Consider the following 25516-nt stretch of genomic DNA (forward strand, 5'->3'; position numbering starts at 1 on the left):
ACAAATTTGAATGTTAAGATACATTTAATTTTTTTCTGCCAGAGGTTTTATGTGCAAAAAGATCAGTCTATCATGCTCATAAAATTCATATTTAAACCAAAATAGTGCTTTAGTTTTAAATAATATCCATTCAGAAGGTTCCCATCCTTTTTACATTTAGTCAAGTTTTGACTAAATGTTTTAACGTAGAGGGGGGAATCGAGACGAGGGTCGTGGTGTATGTGCGTGCGTGTGTGTGTCTGTCTGTGTGTGTGTGTAGAGCGATTCAGACTAAACTACTGGACCGATCTTTATGAAATTTGACATGAGAGTTCCTGGGTATGAAATCCCCGAACGTTTTTTTCATTTTTTTGATAAATGTCTTTGATGACGTCATATCCGGCTTTTCGTGAAAGTTGAGGCGGCACTGTCACGCCCTCATTTTTCAACCAAATTGGTTGAAATTTTGGTCAAGTAATCTTCGACAAAGCCCGGACTTCGGTATTGCATTTCAGCTTGGTGGCTTAAAAATTAATTAATGACTTTGGTCATTAAAAATCTGAAAATTGTAAAAAAAAATAAACATTTATAAAACGATCCAAATTTACGTTCATCTTATTCTCCATCATTTTCTGATTCCAAAAACATATAAATATGTTATATTTGGATTAAAAACAAGCTCTGAAAATTAAATATATAAAAATTATTATCAAAATTAAATTGTCGAAATCAATTTAAAAACATTCATCTTATTCCTTGTCGGTTCCTGATTCCAAAAACATATAGATATGATATGTTTGGATTAAAAACATGCTCAGAAAGTTAAAACAAAGAGAGGTACAGAAAAGCGTGCTATCCTTCTTAGCGCAACTACTACCCCGCTCTTCTTGTCAATTTCACTGCCTTTGCCATGAGCGGTGGACTGACGATGCTACGAGTATACGGTCTTGCTGAAAAATGGCATTGCGTTCAGTTTCATTCTGTGAGTTCGACAGCTACTTGACTAAATGTTGTATTTTCGCCTTACGCGACTTGTTATTTTTGCTTAATGCAAACTGAAATGAGAAGGAGCTTATTTGTTCAAGTGACCCGGATAAGAAAAACAAATTCTCTACACTCTGACTCATGACCTGTGCCTTCACATACTTCTATGTATGCCTATAAGGAAAAGGTGTGCATGTTTGTATGCATATATAGCTGTACGAGTTCCTTTGAAGGCATTGAAGGTGGAAGTAAATAGACCCTCTCGATGTTCCAAGCTTTCGCAACCTTTGAAGCATAGTAAAGCATCTCTCGCTAGAGTTAATTTCAAGCTGGCTCTCGCGACATTCAAAGCAAGGAGTACGCGATATTGAAATTTCATGAAAACTCTTCAAATTCTGAAAAGGTCTAATTGGCTAAATCAAAGAATGGCAAAAACTGTCGTTTTTTCATGGGACCTATCACTATCAGTGTATCAATCACTGTCTTAATATTTTCCTTTTTTTTTAAATCCACAAGAGGAATCCTATATATATATTCAAGTAATATCAGTGTAGCATTCATCTTGAAGCTCACTTAAAATAAGAAAGCTTACAAACAAGTAGTCTGTGCTTATTTCACTTTCAGAGTTTGATTTCTTTCAGTAACCCGCCTAGGGGCGGGGATGTAGCTCAGTCGGTAGCGCGCTGGATTTGTATTCAGTTGGCTGCTGTCAGCGTGAGTTCGTCCCCACGTTCGGCGAGAGATTTATTTCTCAGAGTCAACTTTGTGTGCAGACTCTCCTCGGTGTCCGAACACCCCCGTGTGTACACGCAAGCACAAGACCAAGTGCGCACGAAAAAGATCCTGTAATCCATGTCAGAGTTCGGTGGGTTATAGAAACACGAACATACCCAGCATGCTTCCTCCGAAAGCGGCGTATGGCTGCCTAAATGGCGGGGTAAAAACGGTCATACACGTAAAATTCTACTCGTGCAAAACACGAGTGTACGTGGGAGTTTCAGCCCACGAACGCAGAAGAAGAAGAAGTAACCCCCCCCTTACAAAAAAGAAAAGTCGCTGCGATCTATACACATCACAGCAACTAGTTGCAGCTGGTCACGGCTACGCGTGATGTTAGCGCGATCCCCATGACAACATCGCGGGTAGCTGCGACCTTGGCACGAGCCTCACGACAACATTGCGGGTAGCTGCGACCTTGGCGCGAGCCTCGCAAAAACATCGCGGGTAGCTGCGACCTTGACACGAGCCTCGCAACAACATCAAAGTTAGCTGCGATCTTGGCGCGAGCCTCGCAACAACATCGCGGGTAGCTGTGACCTTGGCACGATCCTCGCAACAACATCGCTGTTAGCTGCGATGTTGGCACGAGCTTCCCAACAACATCACAGCTAGCCGCGACCTTAGGGCAATCACATGGTCCAGATAGTGAGCAGAGTGCTTTCCCTTAGTCAGCCATATTGGAATAGCCCAGGATGAAGGTATGTGCAGGTCTCTGCATTTTGAAGGAGTTTTGCACATTTCTGAGTTCTGGTCTGTAGTAATTTTTGTTTTAAATGTTTACAGCTCAGAACTGTTGAATACAGGGATGTTGAATTAGAATTTAGCTGCTCATGAACTAATTACAATCATGGGCTACTAAAAAAATATCTACTATTAACAAGAAGTATAGTGTGCATGAAAGATTTTAGTTTAATTGATCAAGTGACAAGTATGAAAAAGACAAAGTGAACCCCTGACAAATGTCAAAGTAGCTGAAGTATTACAAAAGTGTATGGAATTAGCAAAATCAATTCTCAACTTACATATATATATAACTGCTACTGTGCTAGCTGCATGTACCACCATTTCAGTGAATGAATTTTGAATTTCAAACCTGGTTAGGAATTGACCAATCATAGGCACATCGCAGCAAGCTCGCGGGAAGGTCACGGTTAGCTGCGATAGTGGGAAACTTGTGGCAAGTGCACTAGGACATCGCGGCTATCCGCGACTAAGTCGCAACATGCTTGTGGGAGGGGTCTAAGACATCGCAGCTAGTCGCGACCAGGTCGCGGGTAGGTTGCAGCTAGCCGCGACTTAGCTGCGGCAAACCTAATTTGCATGGTAAATTACGGCCTCGCAGCGACCTTGCAGTGATGTTGCTGCGGCCTGGCTGCGAGCCTCGCCATAAGGCTTTTTTTCTGACACATGTTTGATCTTCAATACTTTTGTTGAATTTTAATCTGCATTTATTATAGCTACTAGGATTTCTAGAACCACCCCGACCCCAGCCCACTGTATATAGATGCTGTGTTCTCGGTTATTAAAACGACATCCGTGCCGATTACACAGTATGTCAACAACAAATCTGAAAGTGAAAGTCTGTCCAGAGTCAGAGTGTACACAAGCTGCCTCAGTGCTGACAACTTACCGATTCCATCCGCATCACGACACGTGTCTGACATTTTTAGCCTTCACTTCGCACAATTAGCGTTGGACTGTGGTTGATCTGTCGACATCACTGCCAGCCACATGCGTCAGTTTAAGTGTGAACATGAATGTATCTCAAAACACTTCAAACACTGCTTTCTTGACAATCCTCTGAAGTGCCATTCAGGGGCAGATAACGCTCGCTCACTGTTTTGACGTCATCAAAACATGTGTAAAATTGAGCTTGATTAAACATGCTTGACGAGCGTTTGCGGAATTTTGTGAAGAAATAAAATCCGCTCCACGTCGGTTTTGAATAAACATGTGTAGTGTGCAGTAAGTTCATCAACAACAAAAAACAGATCAACTCACAAATCACGACACTTACGTATTTTACAATGCTTATCTGAAGGGATTGTTCTCAACACAGCCCTGTTCTTATACGGCCTTTCCGGACATTCCCGCAAAGAAACCTTCTGTCTTACAAATCAAGTTCAAACAAAAGGGGGAAAGCAATGATGATCAAACGTTTATTCTGAGGAAGGTTAGTAAAAGTGAGAGGGGCTAGAATGTGTGGTATTTCTTCAGTTTTATTTACGCTATGCTGATGTAGTAAATGCAAGGCGTATACAAGCCGGAGAATTGTTGACATCGTGCAATCGTTCCGTCACTCGTCAGCACAACCTTTCTTCATTGTGAAGTTCACGTTCTGTTGTTGATCATCGCTGATCAGTTTGTACAGCTACAATTACATAGCCTAATTTGAGAGAGAGGTGATGATGCTGATGATAAACTGTGAATTTTGAATCTGAATGTCTAGCTTGGTTTGGCCATCACATCCATGGTAAATAGCAAGTAATGAAATGATCCAGCGATTTTCATCCTCAATAAATCTCAAAATTGCACTCTGGAAAACAAACAAATTAATGAATCAAATTACTTAGTAAATGAACAAAATCCAGTCACCCATTTTGTTTTGATTTATATGTGTAATGTATTTGTTCTTTTGCCTAGTGTATAACTAGCGATGATTTAGCATGCATGGTTGCATTGCCAGTGCAGGGTCATGCATTCCACTAATTTGCAAACATAAATGAGCATACGGACCCTCCCCGGCTTCGGTTACATTAGCAAGTGACAGACCTGTAGAAGCTCATCATACCACAAATGGTACTTGCTTCAAATTGATGCACATGTCAGCTTTTGAATTATGTAAATTGTAGGTCCCGGGGAGAGAAAGGAGGAATGTACGTTCTGGCTCACCGATTCCGACAGACCCTAAATATTAACGCAAAATAGGCTTCTGGACTAAACTTTTACTAAAATGAAACATGCGACAAAATCAGAAAAATACTGCATAAATCCATACCAAAAAAAATACAGTAAAGTAAGGTTGTTTTGAACCAATGCCGGGTCTGTCGGAATCAGTAACCCAGAACGTACATTCTCCCTTTCTCTCATACAACATTCTTAAGCTCAATACGCTCTCTCATTTACAAACTTTACTTCATATGTTCTTTCACTGTTAGAATTATATCTGATACATGCAATGTGACTGTCTAAACGAATAGTTAACTCTTTACAAGTGATTCTATTTTTACTTTTTCTTCCCGTCCTATTTGAATCCCCTTTTTTAAAAACTGCTTTTTCAGATCTTCTATATCGATTGGCTTGTTATATTCAGCTCGTGTTTTTGTTTGAATACTTGCTTTCTTACTTTTGTAGTCATCAAAGTCTGTTTGTATCTGTTTGAATTCTTCGTCAGAAACTTTTGAATCTTCAAGTGCTTTACTGATAGACAGTTTTAGGCTAGACAATTTTGATGATGCAAGAGTGGAAATGGATTCGTGTTTTTCAAGCTTTTTCACAATTTTTTTCATTATAGCTGATGCTATAAATGATAAACCACCAACTGCTGCTGCGACACCACCTAGGATTAGAGAAACTGGAGTCCCTACTCCGGTAGCTAACAGAATTGTTCCCGTTACACCTGCAGCTGATGCAAGGATAGTAGAACCAGTGCTGGCATTAGAAAGGCTGTTGTAAGTTGTTGAGTACTTACGTCTAGCGCGAGAATATTTTTCTAATTCATCTTCTAGTTGTTTTTGTATATTACTAATGTGTGCCAGTCTGAATTGTTGACTTTCTGCTGCACTTTCATCAATATTAGGATAAAGCTTCACACTGCTAGTCATCTTTTTAATGCAAAATATAAAATATTTATCTTAATTCTCACTCGCCAGTGTTTCTGCTAAGCTTTGAAGCTGTTCATTGCTTAACACCTTATCTGTATAGTAGAAAGCAATCAAATCAAGATAAGTAAGATTAATACTTCTTATTTCTGTTAAATTATTTATATCTGCGTTAACAACAACATTTTGGTTTGACGTCTGTTTTTTTATTGTGTTAGAATCCTTTTGAACAGCAATAAATACTCTGACTTCTTCAACATTTAATGGTCTCCAGTTGAGATTTATTCCTCTCATTAGAACAGTGTTTGTGGTTTCTTCCCTTTTCCTGACAACTATATCAAATATCATAGTTGCATTCTGCCCTATTGGAAGCTTGGGTATAAAATCGACAATGGTGTCAGCGTCCTTTTCAACACTTTGTTTTCTGTGAATGAGATAGTTGTTCTTATGGAAAGGTTTAACTGCAACTTCTCCCCTGCTGTTAATCGCAGGAACAAGGCTAACAATTAGTGGTCCAGCATTGATTGACTTACGGAATGTGTCGTCTTTTCCAACAAGAGTGTATGGACTCACAAGTTCAAACTTCATTTCCCAGTCAATCTTTTTCATAACAGGACTAAGTACCCATTTTTTATTCTGATGTTTCCACATGTAGAATGTGTCATCGACAATTGGATCAGGTACATTAACATCACGGATTTGACCTAGTTTGAGAAATCTTGGTTTCTTTTCATCGTCGATTTCCTTTCTCTTGTAATGACCAGTGTCTGTAAACTCGAATGCATACACTGCACCAACTTCAGCATTGCTCTCAAAGTCGATAGCGTCTGCTAAATCTTTCAACTCTATAGTTGAACATGCAACAGGATAAGCTATTGTAGGTCCACTCGACATTTTAATACTCAATATTTTATGGAACTATTTCCAATGTAATGTTAAACAAACAATCAACTGGTTGTCCACTTTGATTTTTCAGATCAATGTGTAGGAATTCATGACACCCTTCCTCCAAGTCCTTGAACTGAAGTGTCTTAAATGTTGGCACGTGCATTTTACAAAAAGAGGCATCACTCGGTGGAAGAATCCTAAGCAGATCAGAACGCTGATCATTAAACAGATTATAGGATGTGTTAAGCTCTCTCATGTGAACAAACAGTACACTGTTAACATCCATGTCAATGGGACGTGTTCCCTTGTATATTTTTGTAATTCCAAGCATATCAAGGAGTTTGGTTGGAAACTCAACGTTTACTTCTCTAGTTTTGGGCATAGTAAGAGTAGCAATGAGACTTGCATGATTTAAACTCGCTGTAATACCTTCTGGAGCAAACAATTCTTTCTCTAAAGTGCAGAAGTCATAGTAACCATCTTCTACAGAATGTGTTTTACCATTAATTCTAACCCAGTTGTTATTCTTTTTTTTACTGATATTATACCAAGTAACCTTGTACATAATTTCATGCAGTGCAACTTTCATTCCTCCATTTTGATTGTTGATAGGGTTTGCAAGTTTAACTGGCACACCAGTCTTCACATTTGTTAGTGTGATAAACATTTTTTATTCAACAACAAAAATGATTCAGTATAAATTCAACAAAGACATTAAATACAAAACTGGACCATATTACAATCCAAAGACTATTTCTTTCCATGAGTTGGACTTTGCTGTAACAGAAACAGAATCCATTCGCGTTAAAGTGCCTGACCCATTCCATTCTTACCTAAATCCCCCAATCAAAAATGATAGTGTTCCAAAGATGTGGAACTCTCACCCAATTCAGTTCTATCAGAATCAGTTAAACTTTGCAATATTCTGTGCAACCACAGGATGTGGAGTGTCCTATGCAGACCACATGAATAATTCAAACTTACTGACAAAGTGTGTGTACACATTTCACGTTTACTATCAGTGCAGGAGAATCTTGTCTGAACTTCAGGCACCAATGCCGCATGAAAAGAGCTGGAACCCATTCAACAATAGGATAAACATGAAAGTGTATGAGCGTCTCTGCAATGAATTCAATATAGATTTTAAGACCGACTTTAGGCAAAAGCAAGACAAAAACCATGGCATGGGAACACTATATTTATGGGGTGTCCACAGGAGGTATAATTTTGATTACTGGCCAGGTCATACATCTTTTTCTTCAAATGTGCAGGTACAGTTAGGATCAATAGAACAACAGCACCACAATGCATGGACTACTTTTATATTAGACACCGGCAAAGGTTTCACTGGATCAGGTGTTGAAAGGATCAATGAATCTATCCGAACATATGCGTGGTGCTTGCTAGGCTCGCAGGCACAGACACGATCAAACATAATGAGAACAAGCACAGGGTTTGGTGCACAGAAACAGTTGTTATCAAATTTAGAAGATGTCATAAACTCTGCAGTTGATCTGCCTTCCAGCATCAAAAGGTATCAAGACTCTCTCCGTTATGCAAGATCAAAAGTTGACTTTGCTGTTGGTAACGGCCTTTACATGTTACCTTCTGATCTCCAGCTGCAGATTGGAACAATAACAAATTATAACAATGAAATCATTATTGCTAGTGACACCCAGCCGCTTGGAAAGGGTGAAGAACTGAATTCAGAAATCAGAACGATGCTACAGCCATATCACAATGAACAGAAACAAAGCGTGACAAGTGAAGATCACGCTGCAGGTGAAGATCATTCTGTCACTAGTGATGATCAAGCTGTTAGTATTAGTGATGATCATGAATCGCAGAAGACTGCTCTAGTAATTGGTGGAGTGGGTGTAGGCTTACTTTTGCTTTATTCTCGTTAGCAGAACACCTGCAATTAAAACTATTAGAGTCCAGAGATGTTCAGCCATGAAACCAACAACTTTACCTGCAAAAGATAACAGCCAGCTAACAATTGAACCAATGATTCCTGGAAGTGCATCCAAAGCTTTTGCTGCTAGTTTCTTTAATAGTTCTGCAATGTGTTTGAGTTGTTTCTTTACCCATCCCGGATCAGATGGAGATGAAGGTGAAGGTGGAGGTGGAGGTGTGACAGTGCCACCTGTGAGTGTTAACACTAATGTGCTTATTGCAAATCCTAACGCAGTTAATATACTAGCTATTGTGATTCCCTGCTCTCTGAAAAGCGTTCTAATTCTTTCAGCAAGAGTTGTGTCTTCGTAAAGGATTCTTTGAATTGTATTTTTTATTCTGCTGACCTGTGTTCTCAGTTGTTCTCTATTGTTACTTAGAACTTCTAACCTTATGGCTTTCTCCTCCTGCAAATCTTTTAAACGCTTAGAAATTCTGTTTTTTACTTCTTGTTCTAGGTTCAAATCATCAGCATCAGCAAGTTTTTGTTTCTCTTTGTTTATATCTTCATCCAGCTGACCTAGTTTTGACAGATTATTTGCTATTTCACCTCTGATGGTTTGTAGTGATTGATTAAGGGCTTCTATTTCTCTCATAGGTAATAGTTCCTGTGGAGTCTTCAGTGAAGTTTCCTCAGAAAAAGAAGTCTCTATCTCTTGTATAAGTTGATCAGCCTCATCTGCAAGTTTATTAAGATCTTGCAATGGAACAGATTCTATTTGAGTAGCAGTTGGTAGTCCTAGTTCTGCTTGTTGAAGTAAGGAAACAACATGGGAAGATGATGACCGTGTGCTAGGCACAATATCTAATTGCCTAAGTCGATTAGCAGTAAGTTTTTGTTTTAGTGAAACTTTTGATAGAAACTTAGCAGGATTAGATTTATATGTAAGTTGGACTTTTTCTCCTTTATCGTTAGTTGTATATAAATGATTTGCTTCCATTTTGAACTGGTTTGGATCTAAAACATCAGGTTCTTCTCCTAAACTTTTGTAGAAATCTCTAACTTTACCTTCCAGAAGTTCATGTCGTGCCACCTCATAATGCAGTGAATGATGGTAGGGAACCAAAGGGATTGCTTCGCTCATGTCGTCCGCTGGCTCAAATAAATCTTCAAATCCACCTTCTGCCATTTGTAACTTATTTTTTATTTTGAAAATAAAAAAAGATGGCACAATCGTTCGGTTCTGTTCTTGATCCTTACAGAAGGCTGAAAGAACCTCTCGGGGTAAAAGGAATAAGGCAAACAGTTATAGTTACAAATAATCCTTCTACTATTGATCAGAATGAAATACTTACTGTTAGGTTTCCTAATCTAGGTAAGAACGATGTTATTGTACCAGGCACTGTAAGACTATCATTCAAATTAGAATTAGAATCTGGCTCAGATGAAAATAGGACTTTGGCTTATAATGTAGGAAGAGCAATTGTGAGGAAGATTACTGTCAAACTGGAAGGGCGGGAAGTGATGTCATTGAATAATGCAGATGTATTTTTAGTTTACGCAGATAATTGGTTGACTGACAATGAAAAGAAAAACAGAGTGTTTCAAGGGATTCAGTCAGACAATGGGATAAAAGTTAGAATAGGAGCAGGAGATAAAGCTGACAATAACAAAAAAGATAACGCTGTCAATGTTGCTTTTGGAAACAAATTTTGTATTCCACTTGACTTTGAACTCATAAATTCACATCCTCCCTTCTATCAAGGAGCATTGCGTGACAGGCTGTCATACGACCTGACTTTCAATAGTTATGATCGTGTTATGCTTTCACAAGACCCGGAAGCAAAGTATAAGGTGTCTGGAATTTCTTTAGAGTTTGATGTTGTAAACCATCCTGAACTGGCTAGACTTATAGAAAATCAGTACAGTTCTAAGCTGCCTATCTATTATGAAAGAGTGTTGAATCACAGTACACTTTCAAAAAGCCAGGCTGATCCAATCTGGAACATTAACTTGAATACACCAGCTAGGTCAATGAAGGGAATACTTATGTTGTTTGAGGAACCAAAAGATTCATATGAAAGGCAAATAGAAAAGTTTTACAATCCACTAATCAATAGAGTATATTGCACAATTGAAGGGCAGCCAAACCAAATATTTGCATCTGGCATGCTGCCATACCAACACTATGATGAAGCAAGAAAGTACTTTACTGGAGGAAGATTGAAAGACCCAACATCTGATCTTGTGGCTAAAGATCTACATTTACACGGTGTTGGCGTAGAAGATTTCTTGACAAATAAATATGCGTTATGGCTGGATCTCAGAACAACTGACGACAACAAACTGCATGGAAGTGGAAGGCGAATTGAAAACGGATCAGAAGGAATCACAATACAAATTGAAAAGGAAGTAGGGAGTAGTAGTAAATCAGTTAAGATCTACGTGTTTGTTGTGTCAGATGCGCAGTTAAACATCTCTGAAAGCAGATTACAGGATATTGTTTATTGAACGTGTTAAAATGAAGTATCTAGATTTTCTTCCAAAAGATCCACACTGTTCTTTGATTTGTGGGGCAACAGGTTGCGGCAAAACAAGATATGTTTTGGATTTATTACAGACTGTTTACATAAATCACTTTGAACACATAGTCATATTCTGTCCAACCATAAAGCATAACAGAACATACAAGGAGAGAAAATTCATATGGTCTGATCAAAATATATTTATTGTAAATCCTTCTGATCGTCTAAATGTTTGCTTGGAGCATTATTTCGATCTTTTTCAGAACACGCCAACACTGTTTATTATTGATGACTGTGCAGCAGAACGTGACATTGTTAGAAAGAAAAGTGCACTAGCAAAGCTTGCATTCAGTGGACGACATGCATTAATATCAGTTTGGATATTAACACAAAAATACAATGCAGTTCTGAAAGACTTTAGAGAGCAACTCAAAACAATAACATTGTTCTATTCAAAGGACCGTGACAGTTTTGAAGAGTGTCTTCGAGAAAATGATGTCATTGAAAACAAACAGGAGAGAGAAAGAATAAAGAATAATCTGAAATCTTCTAAGCACTCGAAACTGGTTTTAAAAACTGATCAACCAGTTCAGTATGTATGTTTGTAGAAATCCTTGCTAAGTTCTTGTCAAGTTCTTACTCAAGTTCTTGTCAATTTCTTACTCAAGTTCTTGTCAAGTTCTTACTCAAGTTCTTGTCAAGTTCTTACTCAAGTTCTTGTCAAGTTCTTACTAAGTTCTTACCCAAATTCTTACTCAAGTTCTTGTTAAGTTCCTACCTAAGATCTTACTCAAGTTCCTACCTAAGTTCTTGTTAAGTTCCTACCTAAGTTCTTACTCAAGTTTAATTACTAGATTTTAATTTTATTCTGCATCAAAATAAAATGAACTGTGATGAATTGCTGATGCAGACTGCTACAGATATTGAAATCTGTGACAGTAGGACTATACCTGATAAAAAAGAAAGATTGTATTCACTTGCTGTTTGTGGAAAAACAAAACACTACCTTGGGCAGCAGTTAACTGTGGAAGAAGTACAACATCTTTCCTCAGAAGATATAGAAAAGTATCATGGACGGTATGAATCAGTGCTTGGTTCTAAGATGGTTAGAAGTATTGGACAGACTGTTATAGGTTTGTACACAAAGATTTTTGGACATTTTACACCTCTCGACTCGGAGGAAGACTTAACACATGATCTAACTCATGACCCTGTTGTTTCCAAGTCCCTCGAATCTCTTGCCTGTGGCCTGTATTATCGATTTGGTGCTTTATTAGTACCATTTGTTGCTGGATTAATTACTTTCAAACACATTAATTTTCAGAATAAAAAAGATGACAGATCAGTTGAAGCAGACAGTGGAGCAGACGAAAATACCAGAAGTGAACACAGTGACAAAGAAACCTGGTAGAGTAGAAGCAGGAAAAAAACTAGCCGAATGGAACAGACAAAAAAAGTTAAATCAAAAGGCAAAGCAGAACATTATGTCTGAAGTTGAGCAGACACCAAACATTCCTGAAGTGACTAAGGTCACACAAACTGATCAAGAATTAAAATCTTCATTTCTATCACACAGAAAAGTAGCTGTAGCAGCTGTTGTTGGAGGAGGTGGATACTTGCTTTACAAACTTTGGCAAGGCAAATATAAAGTGTCAGAAACACCAAAATCAGAAACACCAAAATCAGAAACACCAAAACCAACAAACAAAGCAGTACAAACAATAAAAAAGCCCACAGTAGTACCTGCAGTGGATTCATTTCATATGGAATAATTTTAATATTTTAATTTTGATAACATAAAAATGAGTTCTGAAAAGACAATAGTTAATCTAGTTTATCACGCTGCAGTGATTGGAGGCTTGAGTGTAGGTTACACAATGCTGGGTAAAAGTCTCCTCAGAATGAAACCAGCCGACTTGGGAAAGTTAGACTTCGAAGACGGTGCTAAACTAATTGGTGTTGTGACAGCTTCCTTTGCAACAAAAGACTTCCTGGTGAAGCAAGGAATTATTCCAGAAAATATAAACATGTAAGACAATAAAATGGCTAGCTTGGTTATGATGGTGGGAGGTGCGATTGTAAATGCGCTTGCATTTTCTGGCAGCAACTATTTGTTTTCTAAACTGCAAAATGGTGAAGAGAGGGAAAGGCACAACAAAGCCATGGAACAACTGGCGAAAGCACAGGATGAATACGAGAAGAAACGAATTGCGCAGTTAGACTTTATGAATGATAAACTCAGGCAGCAAGGACATGCAAACAAAACCTTTGCCAATGTTGATGCAGCCATTCAAGAATACTATCTTGTAACTGGAAAGAAAATGAAGACAAGTGCTCCTCCAAAACTGGGTGACTTTTATCAGCCTTCAGAAGAGCAGAAGGTGGGCGAGATTGTTTTCATTGTTATTGGTATGGCTGTTGTTTACTTTATTGCGCGTGCTGTCAAATCTTAATATTCTGTCATTTAAAAAACCATGAGTGATGCTTTGTTATCTAAAATATATTATTCCCCAAAAGGATACTGGAAAGGAAGAACTGCTATTGACAAGCTCAGTGACGCAGCAGGTGTTTCTCAAGATATAGCAAAGAAATGGTTGTCAAAGCAGGCAGTTTGGCAGATCTATTTACCTGCACCAAGAAAAATTACACGACCACACTTTGTTAACATTAAACCGAATGACACTCATCAAATAGACCTGCTGTATTTACCGCATGACACAGTCAGAAGGAAGAAATATAAGTATGCACTGACTGTAGTTGATGTTGCAACAAGATACAAAGATGCTGAACCGTTGACAGAGAAAAGTGCTATAGCTACAGCTGTTGCCCTGCAAGAAATTTACAGACGTGGACCACTAAAGTATCCCAGAATGATTCAGTGCGATGATGGTAAGGAGTTTAAAGGAGCTGTCAACCAGCTTCTGTTAAAACATCATGTTACAGTGAAGAGAGGTATTCCAGGAAACCACAGGTCACAGGCTATTGTTGAGAGCTTTAACAAACAGTTGGCAGAAAAACTGTTTTCATATCAGTACCATCAGGAATTTTTGGACACAGAAAGTAAATTTCGTAACACTGAATGGGTCAAAAGATTACCATCAGTACTTAGAGCAATGAATCTGGAGGTATTTAAAGCTACAGGGTTAAGACCAGTTGATGCAATCAAACAGAAAACAATACCTGTTGCTCCAAAGTCAACAACACCAGTGGCATTACTACCTTTCAATCAGAAAGTCAGATATTTATATGCACCCGGTGAAGCTGAGGGTGACAGCAGGAAGCGTGCAACGGATCCAATCTGGAGTATTGACATTCATGAAATCAAGAGAGTAGTAGAGACAAATCCACCTATATATTACTTGAGAGAACCAGCACCGCAAAGAGCCTTTGTAAAAGAGGAATTACAATTAGTTCCACGTGGTACAAATGTTAAATGATTTTTTATTTCAGATTTTATAGTGTTAACAAAAATGGAAGCTCTGAGAAAGAATTCTAAGCAACTTCATTTTTTTAATTTATATTTTTATTTTGAGTTATAAAATCAAACTCACAGCGATGGAAGACTCTGTATTAGAATCTTTATCGACAGTATTTGACACCGTTGAATTACAAGTAACGGATCCTCAAAATGTGCAGTCCAGTGTGCAAGACGCCATTGAACAAATTCCAAACAATTTGTTGATTGAACCTCCAGTAAAAGTGCAGATAGTCAGTTTAATAAAATACAAAACAGTCAGTGATGAGGTGCTAGAAGTTCATGTTTCAACCAGACAACTAGCACTTAATTCTATGGCAGAATTGAATGGAAACTGGGCAGATGAAATGATGAAACGGTTTGAGCAAGCTGCAGAGGATGCAAAGATGAAAGGATCCGGATGGTCAGAAGGTGAAATTCTAAAAATAGAATTGAAGCTAAGTAAATTTGCCCCCATCAGAGGTAGAAGTTACATACCTTTACCTCCTGCTCTTGTCAAAAAACGTGCTGTGCTGAACATAAAGAATGATGATGACAAATGTTTTATGTGGTGTGTTCTGGCAAGACTGTACAGTGTAAAGAAAAATGCAGAAAGAGTGTCTAACTATCATGCATACAGAAATAAACTAAACTTTACTGGTATTGAATTTCCTGTCAGCATTACAAGCATTGACAAATTTGAACAGCAAAACAAACCCATCACCGTAAATGTTTACACGTGGGATGAGGAAGATGAACTGAAACCAGTCAGAATATCAAAGAACTCACCAACGATTGGTGATTGTGATACTAACCATGTTGACATGTTACTAATGACTGATGGTGTTAAATATCATTACACTTTGATTCGTACAATGAGTAGACTGATGGCGAGCACAAGCAATCACAATAGTAAACAAGACTTTTGTAGGCGATGTCTCTTGCGTATTCCATCAATTCATGCAGCACTTATACACAAGCAACATTGTAAGAGCGTTGATGATGCGGTTGTGAAGTTAACAACACCACCGCCAGACAGCAAAGTGTATTTTAAGAATGTATGCAAACTACAGAAAAGTCCTTATGTTGTTTATGCTGACTTTGAATCTATCATTGTGCCATATGAAGGACCTTTACCAAAAGACCTACCTAAAACAGTAACTCTAAGTAATCATCAAGTCTGTTCATATGCATTTATTGTTGTTAGTTCAGATGGTAAACATTCTAAACCGCAATTGTACAGAGGACCTAATGCAGCAAAGAACTTCTTACAGCAAATGAACCAAGTGCGAAATGACTGCTCCAAACAACTGAATCTTTCAGACATTGTTATGAAACCTGAAGACCAAGAACAGTTTAACTCTACCACACAGTGTTGGATATGCGAACAAAGTCTAACACCAAACACAGACAATCCAATAGTAAGAGATCATGATCATGTAAGTGGGCAGTTCCGAGGAGCAGCACACAGCAAATGTAATCTACAATTAAAGTTTGATCCTAAGACTTGGAAGCTTCCAATCTTCTTCCATAACTTGCGCGGTTATGATTCACATCTGATCATGCAGGCAGTAACTGATGAATACAAAGCAAGATGCATTGCGCAGTCTTCAGAAAAGTACATGGCCTTTACTCTGAATAGTTTACACTTCTACGATTCTGCTCAACATCTGATGGGAACACTTGAGTCTTTATCTTCATCACTAACTGCTTTCCCAATCACATGTAAGTACTTTGACAGTGACTTAGTTAGAAAGGGAGTCTATCCATATGAATACATGGATTCGTGGGAGAGGTTTGATGAAGATGAGTTACCGCCAAAGGATGCTTACTTCTCACGGCTGAAGGGTAAGGGTATAAGTGACGAAGACTATGAACACGCTAAGACTGCATGGAATAAATTAGGATGTAATACAATGGGTGATTATCATGATCAATATTTGTTGGCTGATGTTTGTTTACTTGCAGATATATTTGAGAATTACAGAAGAACATGTATGAAGCACTACAATCTAGATCCTTCACATTACATATCTGCACCAGGCATGAGCTGGGATGCATTTCTTAGATTTACAGGAGTAAAGATTGACTTGCTATCAGATCTACCTACACTTCAGATGATTGAAAATGGACTACGTGGAGGAATCAGTATGGCTTCACACAATTACTGCAAAGCCAACAACAAATACTTGGACGACTTTGATCCTATGAAACCTTCTAATTACATCATGTATCTAGATGCAAACAATTTGTATGGTTGGGCAATGTGTCAGACGCTTCCACTTCGGAACTTTAAGATCTATTCAGGACCATTTTCACAATGTGTTGTGCTGACAATATTAAAAGCAGGCCCAGACAGTCGAAAGGGATGGATACTAGAAGTTGACTTAGACTATCCACTATCACTTCATGATCTACATAATGATTATCCTTTAGCGGCTGAGAGGTTAAAAGTAAACCCAAGAGAACCTCCAAAGCTGGTGCCCAATCTGTTTCACAAAAAGAAGTATGTGTGTCACTACAGACTGTTACAGTTTTACATTAGACATGGATTAATTTTGAAGGCTGTTCATCGTATAATTTTATTTGATCAAGAACAGTTTATGAAACCTTACATTATGAAAAACACAGAACTGAGAACCAAAGCCGCTGATGCATCAGAGAAAGACTTTTTTAAACTGATGAACAACAGTTGCTTTGGTAAGACAATGGAAAACCCACACAAGAGAAAGGATGTTAGACTTGTTACAAGAGAAAATGAGGCCATCAAGCTGACATCCAAACCACAGTATCAAGACTTTAAATACTTTCATGAACAGCTGTATGGTATCTTAATGAAAAAACTTGTAGTCAAGCTTGACAAACCAGTATTCATAGGCTTTACTGTGCTAGAGTTGTCAAAACTGTTGATGCTTGAGTTTTTGTATGATTATTTGAAACCAAGATATCCCAAATCGAGAGTACTTTACACAGACACAGATTCATTCTTACTTGACATTCCAGCGGATGACATTTACAAAGATCTAGAAGCTGAAAGTCCTGCAGTAAAAGGAAAAGATTCTTTTTATGACACTTGCGACTACCCTAAAGAATCACCATTGCACTCAAATGTTAACAAGAAGGTTATTGGAAAGATGAAAGATGAAATGAATGGGAAGATAATTAAGGAGTATGTTGGATTGCGTGCAAAGATGTACAGTGTTGCAAGTGAGAAAGGGGTGGTTAAAAAAGCAAAGGGTGTAAGCAAACAGGTTGTAAAGTCGAGCATATCGCATGATAACTACAAGGAAGCACTGTTTCAGAAGCGAGTGTTTCACCATGACAACCCTAAGATCAGTTCCGCGCTTCATCAGATCAACACAACTATTGTAAACAAGAAATCTTTAGATGCTAATGACACAAAGCGCGTTTATTCATCACCAGAATATTCTTATGCAATTGGACACTGGAGAACAAACGCGGCTTCAAATAGTCTGAGTGTGTAATAAGAATTTTTGTCAATCGGGAAAACCCGCTATGACAGCTTTGTTTTGACTGCAGCGGGGAAGAGGAAGTGTTTGTGAAAGGGCAGTAGGCTTTGTTGAGTTTCAAAGCAGCCACCAAGTACACTTGTCAAAGCTTGATTCAATAAACAAGTTTTAATATTCATAGTCTGAGATGCAGCGCACTGATCTAAACTGACTAGTGCATGCTACAGGAGTACGGGAGACAACTCCAACTGACTAAATTTGTCGTCTGCTTTTGTTTTCGATACGAGACGATTATTTAGCTTGAACACCTGCAACGGCTTGTAATTTCCGTGGTTGTATGAGAGAAAGGGGGAATGTACGTTCTGGGTTACTGATTCCGACAGACCCGGCATTGGTTCAAAACAACCTTACTTTACTGTATTTTTTTTGTATGGATTTATGCAGTATTTTTCTGATTTTGTCGCATGTTTCATTTTAGTAAAAGTTTAGTCCAGAAGCCTATTTTGCGTTAATATTTAGGGTCTGTCGGAATCGGTGAGCCAGAACGTACATTCCCCCTTTCTCTCGGCGTTAACACATTAGGCCTAAAAAAAATAGGTGTGGTTACGGTAACCCGACCTACCCTATTTTTAGGGGCCGACCCTATAACTTTTTGTGGGTAGATTTATTTGAGTGAGAATTAAGCCACAAACACCAATTGAGCCAATTGTCTCGAATTCCTCTGATCTTCTAAGTTTGTTTTTTTTAAAGGTAAGTTCAAAATTGTTCAAAAGAATATCCATAGTCGCACACTTATTTCCCTGTCAAGTAGGTTTAATTTGTATACATTAGAAAAAAAAGTTTAAAAAAAAAGTGATTGCCTACCTTCCACCCTATTTTTTTTTGGCTATAACCACACCAATTTTTTTTTTTTTGCCTTAAGGGCAGACCGGGTAGGCAAAATGAGTTATTTTTGGTCTCATACACCTTTTTGGGGTTGTTGCATTTTTCACACCTTTGAACATCCTGGAATGCATTCAATAATCTGCTTTTGTCATTTTAGACATGTATTCATGTAAATAAAACCATTTTCAAACCGATGTTTTGTTGTTTTTGTCTGTGTTTTATCAAAAAAATCGAAAAAATGGTCAACTTTGGATACTCCGTGCTGGTAAATGTGCGCACATGACATGACCCTTCGCTGTTCAAACTGTGTGGAAATTTCCGTTCTTCAAGATGACGTCATCACCGTTGGGGAATTTCCGTTGACATAGGCACAAAGAGAGAGAATCCGTTCCAACCGAAACCCCGGAATTAATATATGCAAATATATGTAGGTCAAAGGCATTTGGCGCAAGCGCAGTAGACAACTTATCAGTCCCCCGGTGTCAACAAATCCATGACGTTTTCACCGATTCAGCAGCATTTTTCAAAGTTTTGAGCTGCGGAGAACAACCCTAACATTGGAAATGTTCGGCATAGTGGCAAGAAATATCAGAGAAAGATGAACCAGCAGCAGCGAACAGTAGAAGGAAGTAACAACACTCCGAAATGAACCAACATGATCGTATTTGAGCAGACGACATTCTAAGATTCTTGACTCGACGAGGTGGGTTTTGCTTCTTTCTCTTTTCGATCTTCTTTGTTTGACAACGTGATTTATTGCACATCGTTATGTTGTTGTTGTTGTAAGAATGTGTTAGGGTTTGCAGGTAAATGATAAACAGTTTGTGTCTGAAGTATTTTGCGGGTTTCTTGATCCAATTTACTGACCATGCCGCCGCTGCACACCCCCCCCCCCCCCTCCCTCCCTCGATCATCTCTGTGATATCGTCTTCACAACCCCTATTTTATTGTTCTTCGCTGGCCAGTCCTTGAGAGCTTACTATGGTGTAACATGTCATCAGTATTCTTTGTCTGGGGTCAAACTGAGAAGCAGCATCTGAGCGATGTACGACTGACACAGTTTCTGTTTCTGGTCATTGACCGTAGGAAAATAAGTACCCTACTAGAGAGCGTTCTCTAATTCTAAAGGATTGGTTTACACCAGCATGGCTGACCAACCTATCATTGACAGCAATATTGTTGTCAAATCTTTTCCATTAACTAAGGAATAAAAAAAATAGATCCAATTTACTTCACCAAAGAAAAAAAAAGAGTTAAACTAAAGGACTGGGGATGCAACTCATGAATCAAAAGCATAAAGATCACCTGCAAACAGTGCTAGGTTTAGGAAATCTGAAAATGTATACACACACACAGAACACACACACACACACACACAAAACAGACAACAGACAAGAAACAAGCAAATACATAGCAAGTGTGATGAAATAAATTAATTTTAAAAGAAAAATATGAAAAGAAAGAAAGAAAGAAAATAATTCAGCTAGTTTCAGTATTAGTTCCTGTGTGTATGTGATTGTGTGGTTACTCAAATCCCATAGTAAACTTGACATGTACATTTTGTGATAGGGGCCAATTAATGAATGTCTTTTGTGTGTGTGTGTGTGTGTGTGTGTTCGTCAACCGACATATGTGGGTACGAGCCGCTGAGGTGGTTGTAAGAAAACCCGCCTGGTTCAGTGGTTGGGGGCTGATTGGGATTTCTGATTTACCAGCCTAGCCAAAAAGTTGAGGTACACCCCATGTAACATGGTCATTTGCAAAATAAAGTACAAGCACTTGATGACGTTTATATTGAGTCTTAAAATTTGCAGCTTATTACAAACAAAAACCATGGACAGTTGTATCAAATATTAAATCAGTGTTTGTGTATTTATTAGGTTGGAGCAAGGGGAGAGCCAGTCCTCCTGTGGTGGCAGCGAGGAGAAAGATTGACCTGATGGAAAAGTTTGCTAAACCGGAACTACCCTCTTCCACAGCAGAAACATCAGCTTTGCCATCTTCTGACCAACCATAAGAAGATACAGATACTTTGCCATCTTCTGACCCATCACAAGCAGATATGGATACTGGTACTGTGCAACGTCACTCCGCTGACATGTGTTGGGCTTTTGTCAACATTGATCAGCTCAATCTATTGCTGAAAGGTTTATATCCTGTACTGAATGCTTGTCTGATAGCAGTCTGATTATGAAAGAAGGTGATGCATCAGCCCAAGGATTTGCACAGGCCCTGCATCTGGAGTGCATATGAGTGTCCATTCAAGTCTGCAGTTGTTTACTCTTCTCCCGGTGTTTGCAACGCTTCGGGTGGTAAAGTTGCATTTTAAATAATCCGCGTATGACCAAGTTGGTACATGGAAAGGGACATTCAGCTTTACAGAAATTTGCTGCAGTGTTAGGATTGAGCACAGAAATACTGTAATTAAAATGTTGCAACTTTTGAATGGCTTGATAGCTTTGTTCCATTTGTGTATATATAATTATGTAATGTTGTTGATGATTTGTGAAGCATCATTTCTATGCAATGGAATAAGAAATCAGTGCATCCGTTGGGTTTTTATGAGTCTGACAGTTTGGTTCTGATCAATATTTTCATATCAGCACAAACACAGATAATTGACTTTTTTAATGTTTTCATATAATTTTTTTTTAAATCAAAAAAATCTGATAATTTGATTATCAAATCATTTCCCCTTCATAGTTAAAGTGTTATTCTGGTTAAAAAAAACCACCCCATTAATTCAAGCTCTACTGTGGTACTAGTTTACCGGGGTACTAGTGGGACTCTTTTACATGCTGTTTTCTCTACATGTAATTTGAGACAAAATGTGGTAATTAAAATGTTGTAACTTTTGAATGGCAAGATGGATTTGTTCCAATTTTGTATATGTTGTTTATGATTTGTGAAGCACCATTTCTGTGCATGGAATAAGAATACAGTGGATTCCTTGTGTTTTTATGAGTCCGACAGTTTCGTTTTGATTCATATCTGCACTAACATAGATGAGTTTTCAAATGATTTTTTTTAAAAAAGTCTGGATAATTTGATCGTCAAATCATTTCCCCATCATAGTAAAGTGGTTATTCTTATAAAAACATATCAATTCAGGCTGCACTGTGCTACTAGTTTGAGGTACTGGTTGGAATCTTTCAAATGCTGTTTTCTCTGAATGTAATTTTCAGACAAACATCTGTAATTAAAATGTTGCAACTTTTGAATGGCTTGATGGATTTGTTTCATTTTTGTTTATGTTGTTTATGATTTGTAAAGCGTCAGTTTTGTGTATGGAATAAGAGTTAAGTGCATTGGTTGGGTTTTTATGAGTCTGACAGTTTGGTTCTGATTCATGTTTTCATATCGGTACAAACAAAGATGGCTGTTTTCATATGATGTATATAAAAAAATCCTGATAATTTGATTGTCAAATCCTTTTCCCTACATAGTAAAGTGGTCATTCTGATAAAAACATATGAATTCAGGGTGCACTGTGCTACTGGTTTTTTTATGTACTGGTTCAAATCTTTAAAATGCTGTTTTCTCTGAATGTAATTTTCAGACAAAACGCTACAATTAAAATGTTGCAACTTTTGAAAGGCTTGATGGATTTGTTCAGTTTTTGTATATGTTGTTTATGAGTTGTACAGCATCAGTTCTGTGTATGGAATAAGAGTTCAGTGCATTGGTTGGGTTTTTATGAGTCTGACAGTTAGGATTTCATGTATTTTTCTTATCAAAACTGAACCGGTAACTGAAAATGCTAAATTAAAATAATATATTGCTTAGAAATGCTTTTCGATACACAGAATTATTAAACACACACATATTGCTGCAAAGAAGAAAAATTGGATCAAAACATGCACTGGTTCACAAACTGCAACATTTTAAAAAAAGCACATTTTATAACGTTTTTCTCACATTTTGGTGAATAAAACCCCCAAAAATTGCTTTTCACTCAAAATTTAAAATGGTTTCCCTTAATTAGGTTATTCTGCTTGCAAAAATCAAACAAGCAGCAAGCTGTTTCCAAAATAAAAAAAAAAAGTGCTTGCCTACCCTGTCCCCCCTTAATCTAACATGACAAAACTAGACTTTGTAGACATTACATTGTAATTTACAAGAAACGGAAACATGTACAAGTCTTGGCCGATAAAAAAACCCTATAATTATGTGATTGAGAAAAAAAAAAGTTCTATCGTTTAAAACAAAAACGTTACGACCCACGAAACTTCATTTTTTTGTCTTATCATCTAAAACAAATGTATATTTTTTGGTGACCTTAACAAGTTCTCAAGGCTTTGGACCAAAATAAGTTTATTTTCCTTACCTAGCATAAACCCTGCTGTAATTTGAAACAAAATAGTTGATAGGCTTTTGTTCATTCACTGTACTTTGTTTTCCACAGATTAAAGATTTATTGAGGATGAAACTGAAAGCCGCTTATTATAATATCATTTCAATGTTTGTTATTCCCTCCGGTGCTAGGAGATTGGTTATCGCATAACTCTCACTTACTCGTGTTGCACAGTGATATCAATATTTAGAGTGCTTATGTGCCTTTGTTTATTACATCTTGTTTGTTTTCCAGACAAGAAAACAGCCATATCTCATGAACGACACTAAACATCATCCTGGCAGCCTATATCATTGACAACCGTTACCTCACTCAGCATGACAGCGAGTTTGTCGACCTCGTCTCCTCTGACCTGACCCAGTTTCTCTCTGAGGCAAATGTTAACAAGTAAGCTGGAAATGCATGGGACGGGGCTTTGCCTGAAGAGAAATTTGTTGTGGCATTGAATTTGAAAGTGGCATGGCACGAGAGTGTCCCCCCCCCCCCCCCCCCCACTATTTGTTTCCTTGTTTGCAGTTTAGTGCCACATATCATAGTGTTAGTCAGACCTGGGAACCCATACGATTTCGCCGTATTTTGTACGCATGATTGTCGAGAATACGATCAGTACGGTCAGTGGTAAAAAAATACGACGAGAAAAATTCCTAGACAACTTTTCTTCACACGCCCATCCCGAAGCCGATCCAGTATTTTGTCACATGATTACAGTTTTTGTCAGTAAACATTGAAAAAAGCATTTGTTTTAAATGTATAGGTAAACTTAATTAACGGTGTGACGGACGCGCGTGAGGCATGTTTTAATCATGGATGTTCAAACGCTGTGTGGAGTACGCTCATTTTTCTGAAAATACACTAAGTTTGTTTGAGAATACTCGAAGTGCAAAACAGGGGTTCCCAGGTCTGGTTAGTATTACAGTTTCATTATATGTCACTCTGATTTACATTATATATTTCTTCTCTTGTAGTCCTTGTGCACTTGTTTCTTCCAAAAAGTGAAACGTTTACAGTGTTGTTCCAAGCCTCAGAGGACCATAGGTCAGTTGGACCTGGATTAAAAATATGTACTTGTCCAAATGACCTGGCTTTGTCAGTGTAGTAGGAACATTGTTGGACCTCCTATATATTATATATATCTGCTAAGAGATTTTAACAAATCTCGGAAGAAAGTCTCTGCTGACTTTCAATTGTTTCTTTCACAATTTCTGATGTTTTATATATATATATATATATATATATATATATATATATATATATATATATATATGTATATGTCACAGCTGTCGGACTGTTGACTGGCCAGGGGTGAAACCAATTGCATCAGATCCAAAAAGTTACTGAAGTCCGAAACCTGGGTAAAAAATGTAACACTGCATAATTTCTTCCAACACACATTTCTTCTATTTCCCTTAACTCTCTCTTTCTTTCTAAGATCTTGTTCTCGTGCACATAATTTTATCCTATACGTTTTGATCAGTGGCATTTCATGTGCTTTCAGGGTTTTCATTTTTCCGCCTGTGAACAACCGCTGCAGATTTTTGATCCACAAGACTGTGGAAGACTTACCCGAACTCAAGAGCTTTTCTATTGGAGAGGGGCTCAGCCGACAGACCGTTGTCTGTTTGAAGGCATCACTAACGCAGTAAGTTTTGGGCCATCAAGATAATTTGTTCTTTTCACCTGCAAGCATGTCAGTTCGTTTCGCAGATTTACACAGGTGTTTTCACAAAATGAAGTATGCAAAACATTCCTACCTATACTGCACAGAAGCAGCCAGGCAGTAGAATGTTGATATATATAGCCTTTGCCATTAAAAACGCGACAAACGATCTACGGCGGTTTTTATGTTACTTGTTATAGCAAGCACCTGTGGTTTAGACATCGTCAAAAACAAAAAAGTGCACGGAAAACTCATGTCAGAAGACGCGTATAACACGTGGCGTTTAATTCAGTAAAACGTTTCATTCACTCAAAACCCGTGACCTTTATTACTGTCAATGCCACTGTCGGTTGCTTCGGCCACAACTTGTGTTGATTTGAAGCTGTAAGTACCGATAATGGAAAACACGTGCAGTTCTCGACACTATAACCCATTCATAACTCCAGCTGTTTCGTTTCAATTTTGTACTCAATGAAACGCCACGTGTTTTATGTGTCTTCTTGCATGAGTTTTCTGTGCAGGTTTTTTTTTGTTTTTGACGAAGTCTAAACCACAGGTGCTTGCTATAACAAGTAACATAAAAACCGCCGTAGATCGTTTGTCGCGTTTTTAATGGCAAAGGCTATATATATCAACATTCTACTGCCTGGCTGCTTCTGTGCAGTATAGGTAGGAATGTTTTGCATAATACAGACAATCTATAAAAAAAATATATATATAAAAAAAGTTTTTTTTAAAAAGGGGGAATCTTACATCGGGGGGGGGGGGGGGGGTCTTAAAAGGTGGGTTCCACTGTATCATTATCTCTGTAACATTTCAGAG

The 25516-nt window shown here is 38.0% G+C and overlaps 1 protein-coding gene and 1 long non-coding RNA gene across 2 annotated transcripts in view; one reads left to right on the forward strand and one right to left on the reverse strand.

The window, feature by feature from the left end:
- The window catches only part of LOC138982166 (uncharacterized), a 41671-nt gene extending 38120 nt beyond the window's left edge, over positions 1-3551 (reverse strand). Inside the window, exon 1 of the mRNA XM_070355394.1 lies at positions 3374-3551. Coding sequence (XP_070211495.1) covers positions 3374-3407 — 34 coding nt within the window. The 5' untranslated portion in view covers positions 3408-3551. The remainder of the gene's footprint in view (positions 1-3373) is intronic.
- Positions 3552-3839: 288 nt separating this feature from the next.
- On the forward strand, positions 3840-25033 carry LOC138983328 (uncharacterized). Its single transcript, XR_011461082.1, has 4 exons — positions 3840-3916; positions 23272-23424; positions 24533-24880; positions 24913-25033. It is a non-coding gene; the product is annotated as an uncharacterized lncRNA (long non-coding RNA).
- The last annotated feature ends 483 nt before the right edge of the window (positions 25034-25516 follow it).

This window comes from Littorina saxatilis, linkage group LG12, assembly GCF_037325665.1.
Source record: "Littorina saxatilis isolate snail1 linkage group LG12, US_GU_Lsax_2.0, whole genome shotgun sequence".
In the NCBI taxonomy this organism is placed as follows: Eukaryota; Metazoa; Mollusca; class Gastropoda; order Littorinimorpha; family Littorinidae; genus Littorina; species Littorina saxatilis.